General features: G+C 32.8%; 2 protein-coding genes across 27 annotated transcripts; both read right to left on the minus strand.

Annotated features, from left to right (window-relative positions):
- Positions 1 to 3,806: 3,806 nt before the first annotated feature.
- LOC107949820 (malate dehydrogenase, chloroplastic) lies at positions 3,807 to 6,864 on the minus strand. 2 transcript variants are annotated; one of them, XM_041090070.1, is made up of 3 exons: positions 6,420 to 6,807; positions 6,013 to 6,169; positions 3,807 to 5,328 (listed from the first exon to the last, which is right to left on the minus strand). In XM_041090070.1, exon 3 carries the CDS (start codon positions 5,293 to 5,295, stop codon positions 4,057 to 4,059), a length of 1,239 nt encoding a protein of 412 aa, XP_040946004.1. In that variant the 5' UTR covers positions 5,296 to 5,328; positions 6,013 to 6,169; positions 6,420 to 6,807; the 3' UTR covers positions 3,807 to 4,056. The 2 variants fall into 2 exon arrangements, with proteins under 2 accessions (XP_040946004.1, XP_040946003.1); XM_041090069.1 differs by lacking the exon at positions 6,013 to 6,169 and having other exon boundaries at positions 6,420 to 6,864.
- An 8,769-nt stretch (positions 6,865 to 15,633) lies between these two features.
- Positions 15,634 to 19,337, minus strand: LOC107949819 (MLO protein homolog 1). Of its 25 annotated transcripts, none has more exons than XR_005911334.1 (9): positions 18,942 to 19,333; positions 18,469 to 18,543; positions 18,277 to 18,371; positions 17,939 to 17,979; positions 17,699 to 17,749; positions 17,550 to 17,610; positions 16,419 to 16,580; positions 16,199 to 16,303; positions 15,634 to 15,966 (listed from the first exon to the last, which is right to left on the minus strand). XR_005911334.1 is itself a non-coding variant. In XM_041090072.1 (8 exons), exons 2-7 carry the CDS (start codon positions 18,469 to 18,471, stop codon positions 16,211 to 16,213), a joined length of 465 nt encoding a protein of 154 aa, XP_040946006.1. In that variant the 5' UTR covers positions 18,472 to 18,543; positions 18,942 to 19,333; the 3' UTR covers positions 15,634 to 15,966; positions 16,199 to 16,210. The 25 variants fall into 25 exon arrangements, 7 of the variants coding, with proteins under 7 accessions (XP_040946006.1, XP_040946008.1, XP_040946007.1 ...); XR_005911330.1 differs by having other exon boundaries at positions 17,352 to 17,610; positions 18,942 to 19,331; XR_001697907.2 differs by adding an exon at positions 18,753 to 18,808 and having other exon boundaries at positions 15,634 to 16,303; positions 17,352 to 17,610; positions 17,699 to 17,979.
- Positions 19,338 to 23,814: the final 4,477 nt, after the last annotated feature.

The following is a 23,814-nucleotide window of genomic DNA, read 5'->3' on the forward strand; positions in this document are numbered from 1 at the left end:
AGAAAAAAAAGTTTAAACATTCAAATAATATTAGATTTTAAATTAAAATATCATAATAATAAATAATTAAGTAAATAAATAAACAGGCAAATTTGAATCAACTAATAAAGATCGAATTGAATTCGAAACAAAATTAAAGGAAAAAAACTAGAAATAAAACAAAGCCGAGGGCCAAAATACGACGCGCGGATAACATAAGGGCCAAATGGGAAATATTCCTTTCCCTCAAAACGCGGCGCCTTGTCACGGACCAAATTAGAACACATTTCCAATGCGAGAGGACCAGACGGATAAATAACCCATTTGACCAATAAAGCGCGGATCCCCCATGAAGCGGGTCTGGTCGCGCCCGGGCTGCTGGGTAATGGTCAATACGGCACCGTTTTGGAACCATTGGTCAGACTCCAAACTATGCCGTTTCAGCTTGGATCTAAATGAATACGATATCAAATATGCAGTACAAATTACAAACAATTAAAGAAATTAAAACGCAGTTTCAGTAAACACACAAGGACCTATTTAGCAAATAGACCAATTAGCCCAGTATGCGCGAATCCTATCCCGGATCGGGTCACCGCCTGGATCTGGTCATCAAACGACGCCGTTTTGAAGCTATTATGTTAGCATCAAACGGCGACGTTTTAGTCCCGTGTTTAAAACCAAAATAAACCTAAAAATCTAGCACTTCCACTTAAAAAAAAACTAAACCTAAACTCCTCCCCTGCGCCGCTCGACAAATCGTCGTCCTCAAGGGCCCTCAAACCTTACCCAAACTCTGATGGATACGGAGAGAGCGGAGGTCCAGCCACAAGGTCCATCTTTCTTTCTTTTACTGCTTTTTTCTTAACAAACAATCAACAGGTGCAAAACGGAAAAAAAAAAAGAAAAAAAAACAATCTGCAAATGAAAAGAAAAAAAACCCAGAAATCACCTTTTCAATTTCTTTAAGAGTTTTCTTTTGTTGTATTATCTTTCTCTGAATGTGTAAAAAAAGGATCCTGAGTACATATTCTTTCGGTCCTTTTATAGCCAAAATCGAATGAAATTACAGTAAATAAAATAATTCTATTTATTCACTGGCCCTTTTATGCTATTTTTCTTTTGTTGTCTGCTGCTTGTTTGTGTGCATTCGTTGCAGGTACAGCCGTACAGAGGCCAGCTAGAGGCTCGTGATGGCGCTACGTGTGTGAGGAGGCGGGCACTCGTGGGAGAAGTGAACGTCACGTGTGGAGGCTTGGCTGCGGCGCCTGGATCTTCTAGGGTTTCCTGATTGGGGTTAGATTCGGTATTGGGCTGATTAGGTTGGGTATTAGGAAATTCGAGTTTGGGCTCCTTTGTAGTTGGGTTTTGGGTTTAGTTGGGTCTGTAATCTGGGCTTAGTGTTTGTAAAAAACTGGACTGTTCAATAATGGCATTTTAATTTTATTTGTTTTTATATTTGGTTTATTTTTTGTTTGTGCTTTTGGGCCCGGGCAAATTGGGCCTATTACAATAATGTTTCGTATTTGGTCTCTCTCACTTGCAGTTGTTTTTCGCGTCGAATAGCTTCTCTTCGTAGTGTTCGAGCTAATTTCTTTATTTTAGGTTCAAACTCTAAAGTTCCTGGTTCTGACTTGGTCTTAAGTAAAATAAATGAAAATTAGAATAATTTCCAATCCCCGGCAAAGCTGCCAAAATTTGATGGGCATCAAAACTACCAAATATAATTTCCTATGCTCTGACTTAATTAAACAGTAGTATAGAGTAGTAAGGTCAATGCCACAGAGACTGGGATTCCTAATATTCTTGTTTACTCGACCAGATTTCTGAGTCTAGGCAGCTGTCATGCCCGTGACCTGTGCATATAGGGCTGTAAAATAAATAAAATGGGAGTATTTAATTGATAAAGAAAATAAGATAAACAATATAAAATAAAATAAAAACAAAATAATGATTGCAAAATAAAATTAAGGAAATTAAATTAAATTGGTAGTTAGTTCCGATACAACTTGCAAACCAACCCTTACTGATTATCTAACCATGTAACACGCGTCCGCAATTTAAGATCTTGATAGACTTGCGATCTAATAAAGCCCAACTCGAATTAACGGCCACAACCGCGTGAGTCGTTTAAATTCAATCACTATCTCCCTCAACGGAATTAAACTAGCTTTTTTCAATTGAACACGCCAATTTTTCGCAAGAACTCGAACTCGGAAAACAACCATCTCGTTTTCCCAATTGTATGCCAATACAACTCTCACCCAACATGCACTTTGAGCTGAAATTGAATAAACTTTAAGGGACGATTTTGACTATCCCATATACCATAGAGGTATCAAATACCGTGTTGAAAGGTTTTTTTTAGTGCGGGTTTATATCTCATGATTTTTCATCGAAATGATAACCGAATTAAAATTAAAAGGAAATTAATTAAGCATGAAATTAATAATGCTGTATTGGTTTATGGGAAGGAATTTAATGGTAATGATGAATGGTAGAAAGGAGGAAGGACTTTGGAAGCAATTGAACAAAAAATGTTAAGAAGCAAAGAAAAGAAAGTGAAATGGCAGATTGCTCACAAACTTTGCTACAGGAAAGAGTTGAAAGAAGACAAATTATATTTTATTCAATCTCAAGTATATTTTCCAAAGCCACCATACAAAGTATTTATATGCATTTCATATGTTAATATAGCTTGATTCATCTAACAGCCAACCACATAAAATTATATTTTATATCAAATTTTTTTTAGATCTAATTTTTACAAAGTCAAATAGAAAATTTGATCAATTATAAATTTTTCAAAATTTTCAATTCGGCCCCCTTTCATTGTTTGTACTCGAATTTAGTTCGATTTGCTTGTTAACTCAAATTTCAATGCTCTAACTGCGTACTTGATAAAATTAACCAAAAGTTACAAACTCGGTAGCAAAAATTACCGAAATTGAGTGCGTTAAACATATGAATTCAACTTGTTATAAGTGATAATTAATATAAAATAATAAGGATCAAAAGTCTAATAATATTAATTAAGTAGTATGTTTAGCGTTGTTAGATAATTATTTATTTTTTTCCTATTTTTAATTAATTTTAGTGCTTGAATGGAGGAAGAAGCTAAAATATGCAATGCTGCTTGCTTGGATGAACGATATTAATACATGTTTGTGTATTAGACTCAAGTATTAAGTAGGAAAAGTTAGCAGATTAAATGTTTATTTAAACATACAAATGAGAGGTACAATTTAATAGTGAGAGATGATTAGAATTAGTAAGATTGCACATATCATCAACTTATTCACACGCATATTTTAGGGAAGCTTCAATTGAGGATTATATATTATTACCACAACAACTAATCATGATTTGATTCTCTTTTCAAACATTTTTTTATCACCATCCATCCAAGTTACATCCAAATCAATCTTTAAACTTTTATTCTAATTTAAATATTTTTATTCTTTTGAATTACATTAGATGAAATCATTGATGAAACATTCATTTTAGAGGCTGTGGAGAGTTTATGAAGATGGAAAAAAAATGGGGTTAAGTTAAAAGGTTAAATTTATTATTATATACATTCTTTTAACTACTAAATCACTCTCTCGTCAGAGATTTAATGGCACTTAACGAAAATAGGCAATAAAAAAAAAAGTGACAATAGTTGAATGACCTGTGGAATAGTTTACCCTAGAAAATAGGTACCTTTTAGGTATCTAACCTTATTTTGCAGCAAATGCATTGCCTTCACAATGTTGGGTCTCCATAATTCGCCACTCCTCCGACACAGTAATAAAAACTAATTCGCCACTCCTTTGACACAGTAATAAAAACTAAGGGAATAAACCATGTTATTTCAAAACAGTCGAAAGCATTACAGAGTCTGATTGAAAAATGATACTATTCTCATCTGCAACCATCAAAATACCCTTTCACTTTCTTAGTGATCCTCATTTTGGAAAAAGAAAATAGAAAAAACAACATTCATTCTACAAAACTGAAGGTTCTTGTGCAGGGATTATATGTGTTAAAAGCATGGTTTCAATGAGGTTTTAGAGCTTCAAAAACTTTTCAGTTTCATGCTGTAACTGGTTGCTTCTGCGCAAATGCAATTCCCTTCTCAATGCTAGCCTTCAGTTCTGGTTTAAGAGCTTCCAAAGCCTTCTCTTCATACTCGGATAATCCTTGAAGATCAGATGGAATCATTGCTTCAATCCCTTTTCTTCCAAGCTTAACCCGAGATGCAAAGAACGGAAGATCAGTCAGATCTGATTGCACAAAAGAGCACTCATAGACATCCCCATCTCCATCTAGAGCACGAAGAGATGATTCAACGAATCTTGCAGCCGCATATGCCATGGACAGGGTGGCTGACCCTGCACCTGCCTTTGCTTCTACAACCTCTGTCCCAGCATTTTGAATCCTGATAGTTAATTGCTCCACTTCTTCATCCGAAAACCTAACAGAAGGTTTCATCTTCGACAGCAGGGGTAAAATGGTGATACCAGCATGTCCACCTATAACAGGAACATCCACATCGATGAGCTTAAGGTTTTTCTTCTCAGCAACGAATGTGTTAGCTCTCACAACATCCAATGTGGTAACACCAAAAAGCTTCTTTGGATCATAAACACCCTTCTGCTTCAGAACTTCAGCAGCAATTGGTACTGTGGAGTTAACCGGATTGCTAATAACATGGATGAAGGCATCGGGACAATTATCAGCAACAGCCTCAACCAAAGTCTTAACAATGTTGGCATTGATATTGAAGAGGTCATCACGAGTCATACCGGGCTTTCTTGGAACACCAGCAGGAATAACCACCACATTCACACCTTTCAAACAATTTCCTAATTCAGAAGCACCAGTGAAATCCAGAACTTGAGAAGGAGTATTGCAGTGACTGAGATCTGCGGCCACTCCCTTGACATTTGCTATATCATAGAGGTTCAGGGCTGAAATTAGCGGGGACATCTTGATTAGAAGTGCCAGTGGCTGACCAATCCCTCCAGCAGCTCCAAGTATTGCCACTTTGTAAGATGCTTGAAGCTGTAAGCCATGGTGAGAACTCTGGTTTGGCTTCTGTGCTTTCCGTGCGAAAGAGCCCCTAAGAGCTGCACTGCTTTCTTTGCCAAGGAAGGAGGACTCAGAATCACAGTTCACGGATGTTGCTGCCTTGAGGCCACTGAAACTTGCAAGTGAATTCTGTGAGGTGCACCTTGCAGCAGAAGGTTTTGTTAGAGGAGGTGGACTCCCCCTTCTTCCAAAGGAGACAGTCGATCCGATCGAGAATGTAGCTGCTGATGTTGTCGCCATCTCACGCTTTGAAACAGGAAACAGCGTCTAGGCCTGAAACGAGATATGAAGTAATATAATCAATAAGCTGCATGACTCACATCCAGAATGCATGCCTCCATTTTTAAAACTATCAAGAAGCAAATGTCACAGACAAACAAATAGTTGCCAAAGAAATAAACATGAATTGTGGTTCCAAGACATGCTTGCAGTCAAAAATATAGAAACCAACAAAGCAAGCATCTATTTCTATCTTAATAATAATGAAGGAGCATTAAAAAGAACTAAAAGCAAAAGGAACCGATAGATCTATCATTCCTGTCAATCATAGCCAGAAAACAATAGCAAGGGACTTATTCTATGAAACCAAAGGTATCAATTTTGTATTCGTTATACAAAATCCTGGTCAGAAAATTAGCTCCTATAACCGAATAGGAAAATGCCGAGATCCCACTTCTTTCAAAGCACACGTCTAGTCAATAACAAATTACAAATTTATTCAAAAAGGCAAATCAGGTTTCTTCTATATAAAATTTGGACGCCATATCTGGTTAACTTGGTCTGAGTTACCATATTCTTTCCATTAATCACATTCTTAACATTAGTTTCACAAACTTGAAATAAATAATCATGTGAACCGGATCAAATATCCCTTATGGATAATCCCCAAATTGAATGTTGATTTCAGGAATTTCAATATCGAGGAACCCCTTTTCACAAATCATTGAAAATAATAACCGGATTTATCTTCAAACAATTCCTCCAAAGCATCAAAAGATGAGTTCATCTCTTCTCCCAAGCATTTCACTCAAGGCAACATAAGAAAAATCCAGAAACACAATGCCCAACATTTCAAGAGATACCCAACCAGAATACTATGTTTCCAAATTCCAAGCTGGAAAAAATGAAAGAAATGTCAATGAAATAAAGAAACCGATAGTATAGATCTAATCAATATTGCATCTTAGAAGAAGCAATAAAATGACTATCAGAAACAAGCAAACAGAGCAAACCCAGATAATGGTTCGGATTAATAAACAAAAACCCAAATGATATTTGGACAAATAAACAAACCCCATAGTTTAGAATTCAAGAATTACAACTGGAAATAAAGATCAGAAACTAATTAAGAAAAGGAAACAAACCTTTGAGATCTGAAAGATGAAGAGAGACCGCGCTTAACTTAAGGGAAGCAAAGTGATATGTACGAGAAAAAAATAGGCTTTTTAATTCGGCTTTTGGTATTTATAGGAGAAACTGGACCAATAAACTTCGAACAAGGCACCAAAATTTTCGACTTTCACCTACTCTTTCTGGGCTGGAGTTAAAATTATATTTTTGAGTGTGTACCGAATACACCGCCGCTACCTGGAAAGAATCTACCAAAAAGTGTTCGATTTTGTTTTAGATTATTTCAAGTTTTTGTTGGCTTGCCAAGAAGAAATTGTGGCCGATGGTTGAAGGGATGGTTTCTACTCTCTACAGCTAAGATTTGCTTGCCTTTTCATACCCTTTTTAATTCCTCTTTCTTTGCTTGTGTTTTTTTCTCTTTAATCAAAGTATTTTGTTTTTCCTTTTCACAGAAATGATAAAAAAAATAGAGGTGACGTATTAATTTTTTTTTATATTTTTGGTGAACCAATTATAAAATGATGATCTAATTATTAGTAAATTTTTTTATAACCTAAATATAAAAATTTATAAAATGGTTACCTAATTATTTAATTTTATATTTTTTTAGCCTGACTAACATAAAAACAAAAACTCCCATGAACTCAAAATAGTTGGTGCGGCCAAAAAAGAAAAGAAAAAAACATAGTTGGACGACTACTAATGTTATTTATCTAAAAAAACTTTTACAAGCTAAGATAAAAATTAAGAGTTAATTACACTAAACATCCCCAGACTATGACCCTCATTCTAAATTGATCTCTAAAGTTTAAAACATTCTAATTACGTGCTCAAACTATCGATGTTATATCAATCAAGTCCTTCCATTATTAATATCGCTGATTTAACCATTAAATGAAACATCAAGTCTTATGTGACATAATTTAAAATGAATTGTTTAAAGAAAAATAAAATATTGTCTCACAACTTTTAAAATTAAAAACTAAAATAAAATAAAATTGAAGAAAGAGAGAGTGAGTGAATGATAAAGTTTCTTTAAAAGTTTAAAAAATATCAAATCCAAGATTTTTGCAATATTCATTTTTATTTTAAATTATGACATATGAGTCTATTTAACAGTTAAATTGACAATTTTAATAACGAAATGATCTTATTAATATAACCTCAATAGTTTAGGAGATAATTAGGATGTTTTAAAGTTTAGGGATTAATTTAAAATAAGAATCATAACTTGGGGATGTTTGGTATAATTAACTAAGAACAATTTACTAATAAAGCATTTTCTTTTTGGCTAGATATTTGGTAACTTTTTCTTTTGTTCATTACTTATTCGACAACTTACCCAAATGTAATAATAATTTATTATGGTTTCCTCTTTTTTATTTATTGAAAACATGTACTAAAACATATTAAATTTGGAGGATTCATCGTAAAAAATAAGTTAATTTTACACATTTCCATTTTTTTAAAAATTAATATTTTAATGATTTAAAAGGTTATTATGTTAATTTGCTACTTTAGACGTAAATTGAAAATTATCACTATATTTTACTTTATATTGATTTTTGTCTTTTTACTTTTATTTGATTGAATTTTCTGGTTAAAATTAATTTTTTTTGGTTGTGTTTTGCTATTCAATTTCAAACAATTTGAAGACAAAACTTAATAAAAATATTTTTTATATATTATTTTAATTTTTGACATTAACAAGGTAACTAAAATAATATTAAAATTAATAAAATGGTTATTTTAAAAAATAAATGTATTTTTATATATGAATTTTTATTTTTTCAAGTATTTATTTCATTAAATAAAAATTATAAGTTAATTTATTAATTGTTAATATTTATAAATTAAACTATTTTTATCAATTAAAATTGAATATTTGAAATAAATTTTCTTATTAAATTATATTTTCAAACCATCAAAATTAATATTGTGGGGTAAACTTTAATTAAAAATATCAAAGTTGGCAGCACAATTTAATACAATTCAAAGTTTAATAGTAAAATTCAATTATATAAAAATTGAGTGACAAATTTACTCATATTTTCAAAATATAATGACAAATATCAATGAAAATAAAGTATAGAAACAATTTTACTTATAATATGATATCAAAATTACACTTTCTAATTTAAATGTTGAATTTAGCAATAAAAGTTGTATTAGTCATTCATGTAAAATTTGAATCCATCCAATACTTCTTTCATATCGGTTCAAATTATTATCTTTATTAATATATATTTAACAAATAAAAGCTTTTCATATAAAAAATAATGATAATTTTTTTATTTATTCAAAAGTTATCATGCATGATTTATATGAATAGATCATGGAAGGGTGAACCCTTCTATATAAACCCCAAAGCATGAGGGATTAAGTGTTGGAAAATATTCGGTTCGAGAATGGTATTCTTGTACATTAGAAAAATAAAAAATTTTGAAAACTGAACTGACTTGTGATATTTATAGCAATAAACTTTTTCCCGAAATAATACATATTCTCTGAGTGAGACGGATCCTAGACGTTCCCGACTTCCAATCGAATGACCTTCTCCGCTATTCTTGTACCATGAACTGCTTCGAGTGTAGGCTCAAACAATTTCGAATCAAACACAGAATTAGAAATATTTTTTTTACTTCCAGTAGGAAAGTAAATCTCTCTCTTATAGAAACCAGTAGAATTGTTATTCTCGAAAATAGAATTTATACTTATAAATAAATTCTTACTATTTTCGGACAGAATAATAATATTGGAAACTTAAGGTGAACTTTTGTTCTTATGATGTGTTTTTAACGCTACCGGTGCTATCTATTTATAGGGAAAGGAAGTGAAACCTTAGTTGAACTAGTAGAATACAAATAATATTTATTTAATAAAAAATAGTCTCCTAGTTGAATTAGGAGAGAGAGGGGCGGCTAACCCTAGTTATTTTACTAGGGTTGTCGCCCCTCATGCTTGTCATAAGGGGTTTTGGGTCTATTCTGTATTGGGTCCAATTATATGTGCTTACAGAATTTTTAATCCAACACTTTATAATTTAATCCAACCTAATACATGTTTTTCTACTTCCCAAAATAAATAGTATTTATTAATTTAATTTTCCAATTAAATAATTTTCTCAACCCAATTTTAATTTTGTTAAATTTATGACAACTTTACCATAAAAGAATCTATTAGAAAATATATTTAATTTATACATTCAACGGATTCACAAAGAACAATTACTTTAATTTTAGAACTTCAATTAATTAAATAATCAAAATCCTTAAAATAATTCTCAAGTCATTTCCATACTTAGTGAGTAACCATATTCATTTCTGAATGTAACTCATTTATATAACTTTATCATTTCTATCCGTTTTTTTTTTCATTTGATTTAGCATGCAATTCAGTTTTGGTTTCAACGAGCTAGCAGAGGGACTGATTAGACATTTTTAATTAGGGCTCAAATTATTTATAATTAAGTTTCATCTTTTCACCTATTAATTATAAATTCATTTAGTCATGAAGTTATTCCAATATAGTGTGGTGACTGAGCTCTCCCCAATTACATATCATTACGAAAGCTACTTGATCAGTGCTCATCCAATGATCTTGTTATAAGTGTAGTACCCTCATAAGATATCCTTAATCTTTTTGGATAATATCCACTCTCCCAATACGATCCTATCTTATATCATAGTAATCATTATATTTTCCTTCATGAAAAGTCAATTACTATCAAATAGTAATTAAGTCATTCATCACCAATATAAACAACTCGTGGCCACGTTTACTTTTCATCTATCATGTAATGCCAATGAGAGGAAATTATTTACTCATGTCTTGGGCTATGAATTCCACTAATGTGAATGATGCTACATATTGTAGAAGTCATATACCCAATGCACCGGCTTTCGGTTCCTTATTTATTTGAATTCAGTCTTTTACTTACATCAAAGTATACAAGTCACACATGCATAGTCCATCATCCAATCAGGATTAAGGTATGTCACGCTATGAACGTCACAAGTAAATAAATCCATAAATGAATTCAGGACCTATTCTACTTGGGTACTATCGATGTACTATCAGTCACATCTATGTCTCTATCTTTTAGGAGTCATCCGCTTCGATGCCTAAGACAAAGCATATTCCCAATTGGGCTTGATAAACAACATATCAGTCTTTCAATCGTTTGCTTATTTTCGATTAGACAACCAATCGAAAGATTAAGGACATGTTCAGGTTCATCTACTAATATAAGTTGTCTTTCCATATTATGAATCTATCACGTAATATCACTTAGTATTAGTTAAACATTAGATAACTAGTAAGTTAATATTTGTTTCCATTTTGCTTTGCATACAAAAACTATTGAAGACAATATACAAAAAGTATTAATTTCATGAATGATTTTATTAAACCAATCTATTAAAAAAAATACAAGTGTACATAGACAAAAAACTACATTTAGGGCATTAGATCCAATACTAGGGTTCTCTCATTCCATAAAAAAACCCTAAGTATCACCAAGCTTTCTCCCCCGCTCCTTAACCTTCTCCTTATTTATTAGCTCCTTAGCTTTGGTTCTTCGTTTTTCATAGGTGAACTGACATTCCCCTCCACCTTCTAATCATTTTCTTCCTTAATGTTGGTTATTTGTATCAATAATTGGTACAGTGAGCATGGATCGAACCACCATGGCTCATTCTTTTGTCATCATCCTTGAAAATGCAACCAACCAAAACCCATAACTCCCTTTAACCCAAACACAATCCCAACAACCTCCTCAAGGTACTCAACAACCACTCTTCAACTCAGACTAGCAATAAAGCACCCAGAACTACTCTCAACCTCTACTAGGAAATTCTTTCACTTTACTACCAGTATCGATCGCCACCATGGTGTTACACTCAAACTCCTTAAGGCAACATCAGTGTTGCATCAAATGAAAAAACCTACCAAAACCCAACTCAAGGTCCCAACAATTTACTGAGATGGAAGAGAAAATAAGGCTCCTTGAAGCTTAGCTTTCAGAACAGCAACAACTCTACCAAAAACAACAGGAGTGAAAATGCCTATTGGACCAAAAGAATGCCAAGAATGAGTAGATTATTGAAGAGCTTAGAGTTGGTAATGACCTTGCTAGGGTGGACCATCCAATCCAATAGGAAGAAAAAACCTAGTCATTCTTCTAAAGGCAATGAAACCAACAACCATCAAACAACCTTATGAATCAACCCTTAAATCCCCTCCACCTAGATGACTTTCAAGGCAGGGACCCTCGCAACCATGATGCTTCCTTGGAAGAGAAAATGCAAGCATTGAGAAGGAAACTACAAGAGTTTCATAATACTAAACCCGAAAAATCCTCATGAAGTTATGCCAATGAGGCTCTTTTTATAATAGTATTGGCTAGCAATCTTCCCTCAACCTTCAAGTTTCCTAACGCATTACAAAAACCACATGAACATCTTGGGAGCCTAAAATGAAGTCAAGTGTAGGATGTTCTCTGTTACTCTAACTCATACAACCCAAGCCTAGTACTTGTCAATCTCAAGAGTTCCATTCACATATTTGACTAAGCCAATTTGCTCATGGGTGTATTTTTTGCCAACAAGACTTTTGCAACAATCCCCAATTTACCTAATGCTACCACCATGATCACCAAGGGGATTTTAGATTATCTAGTCATCCAGGCATACATAGTAAGCACCACGCCAATTTCTTAAGTATAACCTCTTCAGTAACCTTAAAAAAAACTCTCTGTTATGTATAAGATAACTCATAGGTTCATAAAAAGTGATGACATTTAGTGAAAAAATACCCGACCTCCCATGATAAAAAAATCAATACTTGCATACCCCCTAAAATTTACCCCCTCTGTGCAATTACACTAGCCAACATAAAGTCCATCCCCAGATTGGTGATCATAGGAACAAATACCATCCCAACCGATACTAAAAGGCAACGAATGGTCTCTTCTATCAATTCTCAGAAACATCTAGGACTTAGCCGAGACGATGGGCACAAATATGTGTTAGAAAAATTTTGATCCGAAACTGGTTTTTTTGTATAGCGAAAAATAAAAAATTAGAAAATCAACTCAGTTTGTGATATTTATATCAATAAACTGTAGAATAAATTCAAACCTATGTTTTCGGATAGACAAATTCTTGTTATTCTAGACTTTCAACCAAACGATCTTTTCTGCTATTCTCGTACCACGAACTGCTTCGAGTGCGGGCTCGAATGATTCAAATTAAACACAAAACTAGAAATATTTTTTAAATCTCTTTTCAAATAGAAACCAAAAAAATCATTATTCTAGAAAATATATTTAATTCTTATAGAATAAAAGTCTCCTTATTTTCGGGAAGAATAACAATATCTAAAAGTTGTGTTAATAGCCCTATCGATGTCATCTATTTATAGGGAGAAAAGATAGAATTTTTGTTGAATTGTAGAGCTTTATTTCAACTAGAGAAACGAACTCCTATCCTAACTAAGAGTATAAGGGGAAACAACCTTAGTTAATAATATTAGGGCTTGTTGTCCCACCCTTTTACATAAGAGGCTTTTGGGCCTCTTCCATATCGAGTCCAATTACAAGTACTTATCAGGCTTTTAACTCAATATTTTATAACTTGATTCAACCCAATATTTGTTTTTCTATTTTCCAAAATAAACTTCAATATATATCCAATTAAATAATTTTCCCAACCTAATATTAATTCTATTAAAATCATGAAGACTTCACCGTAAAAGAATCTATGAGAAAATATATTTAATATTCTTGCATTCAACGGTTCACTATGACAAAATGATTTATTTCCATTTTCAAACTTCATTTAATTCGAAAAACATAAATTCATTTTCAGGTCATTTTCATTTTTATTTTGGAGAAAACCACATTCATTTCCAAAATGATTTTATTTCTCCATTGTCATTTTGGAGAAAACCATAATCATTTCAAAATTTTTCCTGTTTCTCTAATTTTACAATTTCTATTCATTTATGTTCATTTGATTCAATATGCAATTCATTTTTGGTTTTAACAAGCTAGCAGAGGGATCGATTAGACAATTGCAATTAAGACTCAAATAATTTATAATTAAGTTCTAACTTATTGCCTATTAATTATAAAATCATTTAGTCACAAAGTCATTCCACTATAGTATCGTGATTGAGCTCTCCCCAATGACATACCGTTATGAAAGCAACTCGATCAGTGCTCATCCAATGACCTTGTCATAAGTGTGTTACCCTCATAGGATATCCTTAATCTCTTTGGGATAACATCTATTCTCCTAATATGGTCTTATTTTATCTCATGGTAATCATTATATCTTCCTTCATGAAAAGTCAATTACTATCAAATAGTAATAAAATCATTCATCACAAAGACGAACGACCTATGACCATGTTTACTTTTCATCAACCATGTAATGCCAATGATAGGATATCATTTACTCATGTCTCGATCTATGAATTTCACTATTGTGAATGATGTTACATACTACAAAAGTTGTACATCCAACGTACCAGTCTTCGGTTCCTTATTTATTTGAACTCAGGCTTTTATCTACATCAAAGTGTACGAGTCATGCATACATAGTTCGTCATCCACTTATAATTGAGGTATGCCACACTATAAATGTCACAAGTGAATAAATCCATAAACGGATTGAAGATCTATTCTTCTTGTGTCCAGTCCGATGTACTGTCATTCTAGTCAACCACATCTATGTTTCTATCTTTTGGGAGCCTTCTGCTCTGATCCCAAGATAAAGCATCTCCCCAATTAGACTTGATAGACGATATATTAATCTTTCTATCAGTTTGTTCATTTTTTATTAGACTAAGAACATGTTTAGATTTGTCTACTAATATAAGTTGTCTTTTCGTACTACGACTTGACCACATAATACTGCTTAGTATTAGTTTAAACATTAGACAACCAATGGGTGACATTTTCTTCTATTTTGTTTTGCATGCAAAAATCATATAAGGAAAATTATACAAAGTATATTAATGCAATTAATGAATTTGTTTTATTGATGTCCACAGAACTAACTAAAAATTTGACTAAAGTAAGTGCATTTATCAATTAATAGTATAGCTACGATGAGCAAAGATATCATTCCCACAAAGACTAAAATTATTACTAATTACCGTCTTTCTATTATTTAACTAAAAAATTCGAGTGATTTCTTAAAACTAAAATTAACTAAATTAATTAACTAACGAACACGGCAAAGAACAAAACACGAAAGTAATCGATTAACAACCAAGAAGCAAAATAATACCCAAGAAAAATCCACCTAGATTTCATCTTCCATTATCAATCTAAATTACACAATTTCTTTACTTAGTATCTTGATATGTAGAAATCCCTAAATTGTACTAATATATCTTTTGAGCATAAGAGCTATTAACTCTAGGTTGATTAATTGAAACTTCTTTCTAATTAAAACCTCTATTATCGCATTAACTCGTTATATGGATTCCCCTATTAGATTTGACTCTAATCCGGTAGATTTATATCGTTCTATTTCTAGAATTGCATGCAACTCCACTCAATTACGGAAGATCTACTATTAAATAGGGTCTATTCAACTTCCAATTTAAGCACATAAAATATGGATCTATAATCTAGAAATATTAAACCAAGAATTAAACATGCATAATTGAGAACAAGAAATTAAATATTTATTACATAAAATAAAAATCAAATGAAAAAATCCATCATAGGGTTCATTTTCCCAAGGTATTTAGAAAATTAGTTCATGCTTAAAAATAATAAACATCCAAAAGATAGTATAACCAAAATAAATAAAGACACTCATGATAACTTCATAAGAAATCAAATGGGAACACTACACCAAAATAGGCTTTTAGCGGCGCTTTTTTAGGCCTTTAGCGGCGCTTTGAGAAGCGCCGAAAAAAACGCCGTTAAAAAACGCGTCGTTAACTTTAGCAGCGTTTTTAGAAAAAACGCCGCTAAAGACCAAGACCTTTAGCGGCGCTTTTCCCACAAACGCCGCTAAAAACATGACTTAAAAAATATTTTAATTAAATAATATTTATTTCTATCATAAATATTATATTATGTTTTATTTTTAAATTTTAAACTTTAAACTATAACTTTTAAGGAGAAAAAAATATTAAATTAAAATTTCTATTAAAATTTTAACTTTAAAGCTAAATATAAAAATTAATGAATTTAAATTAAGAAAATTAAAACAAGTTACATTCTACATTAGAATTACATAAGAAAATTGTTTACATTCTATATTAGAATTACATTAGAATTACATAAGTTCTGTTTACAAGTTACATTCTATATTAGAAAATTGTTTACAAGTTATATTCTCTCATGGCCAACTCTCAAAATCAACTCTTTAAGGGATCTTTTTTTCCCTTTACTCGGTGTAACCAAGTTGCAACAGGTGGTTTATCCATACTTTTCTTGCCATCCCACATGTAAACATCACCTATAGCAGTAGCAGTTGCAGCCTAGTACTTACCAGCAGAAATGCTTACGATTGTTTTCTCACAAAGGGAATATAGCTGTACAAATTCATCCAAATGAAGTAAATTAGTTTTAGAATTTAAAATAATAAATTAATAACACAATTAAGATATCAGTTAGCACATTAGGAAGGGAGAGAAGTATATTGTGAGAGAATAACTTGAGTGCCCACATGACTCTGGCAAAGTAAAATATATCAAGTGATTACAATTAGGATTTTCAACCTTTCACTGTCCTTAAACCTTTAGAAAGTATGATTACAGAACATACTTTAGCATTTTCCTAAATAGATAATTTTGCCAGTCTCTCTTTCTCAGCACGCTGGAATGCAGGTGGATCTGATCCTCCATCAAGCCCTCTTGAAACCTTCATGAACTACACCAACCAGTAACAGCATGAACTCGAGCTTCAATGATAGAACAGTTTCCAGTGGTACAATTGTAGCGGGCAAAAGAAGATAGGAACGCTTAGTAGGTACATGGGTGCTCACCTCTTCATAACATTCATTACAAAGTCCATAGGCAAAAGGTTTTCTCTCCTTGTGCCTACATAACACTTCATCTAAGCTGGTTTCTTTTGACCCAGTATTTGGTTGTTTTCTAGTTAGTGAACTAGTTCGAAGCTCCCTCTCCTTTTCCGTAAAATCCTCCATCTGGTCATAAGTTTAAAACAATAGAGGTATTTTCAAGAAATGAAATCAATACTTAAAAAATAAATGCAACAGAGGAAAAGTTAACTACATGCAGAATACAACAAATTCAACATAACACTTGTTGTAATGATAAAAAATTGGCACCAAATTTTTCATAAAATTATTTAGATACTCCTTAGAGTGGACATAATCAATAAGAGTAATCACATTAAATATTCACTAATCAAATTCTACCATACAAAAAAATAATAGCAATGACACGTGTTACAATTACGACAACAACAACATAGCTTTTCTCCCAGATGGTAATTATAAACAGGAACAATTAAAGCTGAGAATTAAAAATACTTTTTTTCATATTTCATTTCTTTGGGTCCTTTTCTCTTTTTTTAATGTGCCAAAAAAAAAGAAGAAAAAAATCCAACAACATGCCAACTATACTTGCTGTTCCTAGATCTCCATAGTGAAACAGCAAGGGAAACCACAATGTAGCAGACATGTCATTAACAAAACATACCAACATATAATTGTTAACATAAATGATACCATTTTTCAAAAGATAAAATCAAGGCTTTGCTTGGTAAAATGGAAAAAAAGTTGGAAAGATTAAAGATTGAAGGAGAAAAATAGAAAGAAAATATTTTTTTCCTTTTTGTTTAACACTCAGAAAAAGAATAGCAGCCAACAACAGACCTTTATAAAATTATCACAAAGAATAATAACAACAACAATAATAGTAGTAGAAAGATGGGCTTTAAATGAAAAACCTACCATATGATTCTTCCATTATAATGGACAATTTTTCATCCAAGTATTTGATAACTGTAGTATTACCATCTCCAAGAACATCAAGCCCATTAAACAGACCAGCTTCCTCGGTGAACTTTCCATTATCATGGTCTTAACTTGTTCCAGGCTTATCATAAATCAGAATATGAGAACTGCAAGTTTCTATTATGTATATCTTACCTGAGTCACCAAAGCATAGAGTGGAAGAGTCACATAACTGAAAAGGAACTGTATGATAACCCTGAAAAAGTTGCAAATTTTGCATTTTATGAGAAAAGTTTTCACTTTGTTAAATCAAAATGTTGGCCTAGAAAGTTGCATGAACTCACCCCATTGAGACTCTAATGATGACGTCTTCAATATGTTCATGGTAGCAAGATCTTATCGTAAATTCATAATGAAATTTGATGAAAAAAGGACTTATTAGATAAGGTGATCAAACAATTGCATATGAAACACGCAACAGAAAGGAAAGAACTACATGTACAAATTTGCATATCAAACAATTTGCTCATAATCCCAAACCAGAAATACATGTACAAATGAATCAAACATGCTATTGTACTTACAATTAAGGGGATAAAAGGTAGCCATAAATATGAATACCATCCTGTTGATGAAGAGCAAATTGATCATTAATCATTAGTAAGCTCAAAAATATCCATCACTATGTTCATATAATGACACTATTGAACTCAATTCTTTATGAATATGATGAGATGGATATTTTTGAGCTCAATAGTAATCATTAGTAAGCTCAATTCATATAATGACACTATTGAATTTATAGCAAGAACAAGACATCAATGAACCAGATGATTGGACTTCAAACACAATCATTAACTTAGCATCGTAAAGTTTTAACTAATAAAATTGAAGAACTCTTGGTTAGCTTGAGACTACCAACCTGATCCCTACAAAAACTTTAAAATCATCCTCTAATGATCTCTTGATGTATTTCTGGAAATCAAATTTTGTTTCGTTTTCAGGTGCCAAATGTGCCTGAAAGCATTGCAGATTGAAGTTTCAATTAGAAACAAGAAAATAGGAAAAATAAAATAGCATAAAACTCCATATAGAAATCCATGGCTTAGCTTACCATGATAAATCCATGCCTCAATGTCAGGTAATCAACCTTTGTGACTGACCCAAAGAATTGTCTAAAGAAACAGACCTATAAATAAAGAATCGAATCAGAATTCATAACCATAAAATGTCACCTAAAGAAAAAGAATCCCATGCTATAAATTCAATGGTTGCTGGACTTCTTTTACAGAAGGGACTCAGATTTTTCATTTTTCTTGAAATACTCAAGTTTTTTCATAGAAGTTGGGCCCTCCAATTATATGAAAAAAGTTCAAATGTTCATCTGATTGTACTTACAATCCAAAGAGTTAAGGTAGAACGGCTCTAAAAGCTCAGATGCCTAAACTTGAAAACTAATAATCATAAAGTAAACCAACTGAATTAGAAGTAAAAAAACATAGTTCTAAAACTAAAAATAGAAATGAAAAGGAAAAAGACAAAGAGAAAGACAGAAATGAAAACGTAAACACAAGTAATGATTCATACCTGAAATCAGTCTCCGACAAAGCAACCAAAAAGAAATAGACAGACCCACAACAATAGATTTCAAACAAAGAGTGAAACAGTGAGTTTTGCAATAGAAAGCTTAGGGATTATCCCTCACGAAAGTAGACAATAAAAAAACCAAAAAGAAACAGACAGACCGACATCGATAGATTTCAAACACATAGCGAAAACAGGGGATTTCAATATCACCAAAAAAAGAAACGACAGACAAAATCTTTGGGTTTCTCCCTCTCACGAAAAAGAATGAGGGGAAATATTAAAATGAAACCGAGAGAGAGAGAGATAATGAGAAGGAAGCGGGATATGAAAAGTCTGAAGAAAACGGGAGTGAAGAAAAGTCTGAAGATTAGGGATTTCAGGGGGAAATTTTGGGGTAAAATGGCAGGATTTTATAAAGTTAAATGATTTTTGCGGCGTTTTCTAAAAAAAACGCCGCTATTGTCATTTTGAAAAAAAATTATTTTATTTTTGTATTTTAATTAATATAAATAAACAAAATATTTTTAGCGGCACTTTTCTAAAAACGCCGCTAAAGTCCCCAGCATTAGCGGCTCTTTCTCAAAACGCCGCTAAATACCTCAGCATTACGGCGCTTTTCCAAAAACGCCACTAAAGACCCCAGAACTAGCGGCGCTTTTCCAAAAACGCCGCTAAAGACCCTAGCATTAGCGGCGCTTTCCCAAAAACGCCGCTAAAGACCCAACATTAGCGGCGCTTTCCCAAAAACGCCGCTAAAGACCCAACATTAGCGGTGTTTTTCCAAAAACGCCGCTAAAGACCACAACATTAGTGGCGCTTTTCAAAAACACCGCTAAAGACCCCAGAATTAGCGGCGCTTTTCCAAAAACACCGTTAAAGACCCCAGCATTAGCGGCGCTTTTTAAAAACGCCGCTAAAGCCCCCAAAGGTAAGAAAACCACGCCGTTGGGCTTTGGTTTTTTGCGGCGTTTTTCCTTAAAACTCCGCTAATGCTCGATCTTTAGTGGCGATTTTCTTAAAGCGCCGCTAATGCTCAATTTTTACCAGCGTTTTTTATCCAAACGCTGCTAAAAGTGCCGCTAAAAGTCTGTTTTGGTGTAGTGGAATCTTCAATCTTGACGGGAATCTGCTTCAAAGTCGGCTTCAATGGTGTTTTTCGAGTTGTTTTCTTGAATATCTTATGACGACTCACTCTTATCTTATTATTTTTTTCATATATACATCTTAGAATGCCTAAAAAACCTAAAAAAATATGATTTTTGGTAGTTTGGTGCGTAATTCTATAAAATTGACATGGCCTACCACACACCTGTGTGGGTCACACGGCTATGTGGTCTAGCCGAGTAGAATGGTTCAGCCTGTGTGGCTACTGTAGCTTGCTCTAACACTCCGATTTTCACTCGTTTTCCCTCCTTTTGTTCACCAAGTGCTCTATTAAGCATTAAAATATGAATTTAAAGGATTAAGGGCATAAAATTCACAATTAACATCGAATAATCACCCAAAAATGCATTAAGGATGAGGTTAGAACATATTACTTTTAGCACTTATCATTTATTAACCAATTTGTTCGAAAAAAATTACAATTTTACAAATGAATATACTACACTCAAGGCTCCAAATCCAACAATAGAGTCTGTGAAATAGAGGACCCTACAACCAATTCAAGACCTACCATGAACTCACATCTTCCCTTACCCATATCCTTAGTTAAGTGGAACATTAGGGAATATTGGAAACCCCTCTCCTAATGCAGCCAAGCCAGCATAAAAGTAACTCCACTTTGCAGTGCCAATTCCATGAGGCTCCGAGTCACCGAATGAAAGATTGTATCCATCTGAAAGTTGCAATTGAGTCCACTATTTGGAAGTGGCACTTAAAGCAATGCTTGACCTAGGATCTTTACCCAAGATGTAACACCCTACTCGGGTTCGGTGATTAAGTCGGGTAAAAGGTGTTACATAAGAGGTAAGGTAGATAGAAAAATGGGGCCCTTTGCTGAATACATAAATGATAGATTGAAGGGTAAGCGACCTATGAGAGGTATCATTGAAGTGTTAATTTGGGGTAATGCTGAGTAGGTTGAGTTGAACTCTCAAAGAAATGGACGTCTAAAAAGCATCATGTCAATCACCACGCCCTTGAAAAGACCTTGTTTTTATTAGAAAGTCTAATTTTCTGAGATTGATGAAGAAAAGGTATTAGACGCAAATGGCAATGATCCTCTTATTATATCTATTACCATAGCGGGTTCCAAGTGAAAAGGATATTGGTAGGCACAGACAACTTAGTGGAAATCCTTAGTTTACAAGTATTCCACCAAATAGATCCTAATGACTCAACCTTAGAGAAAGCCATCTCCATTTTTGGCATTGTGAACCAACCAATTTAGGTGAAGAGCTCGATAATTCTTTCAATAACCTTAGATCATGGCTAGTACACCATGATAGAGAGGTCGAGTTTCTTGTTTTAGATCATCCCTCAGCTTACAATGCCATCTTTGGTCAGCCTATAATAAGAACAACGAAGATAGTTGTAGCTACCTTCTGTATGACTGACAAGTTTCCACTCCCTCTAGCAAGGGGTATATGAAATCCAATCAACGGACGACCAAACCATGTCACATGGTATCCCTGCAACTCACTGAGGATGATAGTGAGTCCCTTCTCCTTGGAAGGTCAATGGCAGCTCATGTAACGGGGCCTTCGTTGGTCTTGATAACGATAATTAATTAATTAATTATTATCAATAAAAATAATAAGGAGAGAGAATTATTAGTTCTTTTTTCATATAAATACTTCCTTATTCAAATAATATAACTTACGTATGTTTCTTTGATGCTAGTTTGAGGACATTGCAAACTTTAATAATAATAATATAGTTTTTGGTTCGGAATATCAGCATATTCTTCTAATCTTTTTTTGGTCAAAGCATATTCTTTCAACTTCTAACAAAACTGCTGAGGTCAGCCCACCCACTAATATTTTCTTATTTAACCCATCTAATATAGAGCTACTCTGACTTATTTCTTATGAAAATTTATTGCGATGCGTGTTTCTTTTTCGAATTCTATTTATAATTTGGAAAAACAATTATGACATAACAAATATAGAAAGATGATGTTATTGAGACTCATTTGTCGTGGGTTTGAATATTTTTTTGGTTATCAATTCCATCATATTTTGTAATGGTTTACTCTATTTATAATTATTCAAATATGTATTATTTAGTTAAAATATGAAATATTGTTTGGGTTGTTAATTATTTTTATTAAGGTCTAAATCTTATTTCATTTATCAATTCAATCACATTTCATAAATATTACTTATAATTATAACCGTAAATTAGAAAATATAAACATATGAATTTATACCATTTTCAACCATGATAGACATCCCAATTTAGCTTATTGGATAACGCAGGTGAGATCAAATTAGGAATTACAATGGAGTGAGGCAAAAGTAAATATTGTAAAATTTATTACCATTCCCTTCTATTTCATCATCTACTCCATTTTATTATGAATGTATAATATTGAAAATCATAGCCGCTTTCATAAATTTTGAATTCATCTATCTCCATTTCTGTCTCACCTCACCCCTCCGTGTTTTGCTTTAATTTAATTATTATTATCTTATGTAACAACCCGTTTTTCAGTGCTGTCGGAAACTGTGGTTTCAGGGACACAAATTCAACGAGTGAGTCTATAAATATTATTATTTAATATTTATGAGTCAAATATATTATTATATTAAATTTTGATTTGATAATTTTTGTTATTTAAATGAATAGTTAAGTTCAAATGATTTGTCCCTAAGATCAAGTGGTTTTAGAAAATAATGTATCGAAACCTCATTTCTATAAACCGAGTATTTATGGAGTGATTATATAAGTTTATTGAAATTTGGTCCAAAAATTTTAACATTTGGATACTTAATTAAATAGAAATGATTAAATTGTAAAAGACGTAAAACTTAATCGCTATTACTTTACTTGAGTCAAATAGCTATAAAATCATAATTGAGGGATTTAAATGGTATTTAGCCCATAATTAAGCATAGTGGATGGTTTGTGTTGTCTTTATTATAATAACATGATGATTTATATTTAAATAATAATAAAACATAAAACATGAAAAAAAAGTGTCATTATCTTCTCCCAATTTATTTTTCTCCTAATCGAATGCATCATTCAAGAAAGGGAAGCCATTTTTGTTGATGGAAGCTTTCGGTCCTTGCATGTGTATGTGTCAAGGGTCGCAGTTCAAAGCCCATGACCATCGCACCAAATGCATCCAATGGAGGTCTGTTGTTTAGATAGGGATTATTTGGCCCACAAGAACTGGCCCGATTCAAGAAGCTATTGGAGAAGCCTGTCGGATTGAAGCCTGGTTGGCCCGATAATTAAGATATGACAACTTAGGCTAATTTGGTAACTAATCTTAGAATATTGAGGGAATCATATCTTGTAAAGATTAGATTAGATTTGATATGGTATATCTTGTAAATCCCTAATATCAAGGGATATCGTTAATCTCGTCTGTCGATGTAAACGTATCTTGACCGTCGGTTTTGGGGGGCTCAATTATAAATAGAGAGCCTCCATTCATTGTTTCATTATTATTTGTGAATAAGAGAATATTGAGAACATTTACTCAAACACTTTGTGTGCACTCTTTCTGTTATTATTTATAGCTTCTTTTGGCATAAATCGCGTTCGCTCTTTAACTTGGTGCCTTGGAGGAGTTCTTAAGGAATCCTCACAGGAGTAAAGGCTGACTTAGGCGAGTTTGGATGAACAGATTGCCTAAGGCCACGTGGATCACGAGACAAAAGATCTAGCTCCGTGACAAGTGGTATCCGAGCTATTGGTT

This window comes from Gossypium hirsutum, chromosome D03, assembly GCF_007990345.1.
Source record: "Gossypium hirsutum isolate 1008001.06 chromosome D03, Gossypium_hirsutum_v2.1, whole genome shotgun sequence".
NCBI classification, from domain to species: Eukaryota; Viridiplantae; Streptophyta; class Magnoliopsida; order Malvales; family Malvaceae; genus Gossypium; species Gossypium hirsutum.

Excerpts from the sequence above, each read along its gene's own strand:
- LOC107949819 (XM_016884587.2), bottom strand. Across the intron at positions 17,611-17,698 it reads ATCATTAGAGTCTCAATGGG|GGTTATCATACAGTTCCTTT; the intron begins GTGAGTTCATGC and ends CAACTTTTTCAG. Across the intron at positions 16,581-17,549 it reads TCTATGCTTTGGTGACTCAG|ATGGAGGATTTTACGGAAAA; the intron begins GTAAGATATACA and ends ACTTATGACCAG.
- LOC107949820 (XM_041090069.1), bottom strand. The coding sequence starts at position 5,295 with ATGGCGACAACATCAGCAGCTACATTCTCGATCGGATCGACTGTCTCC.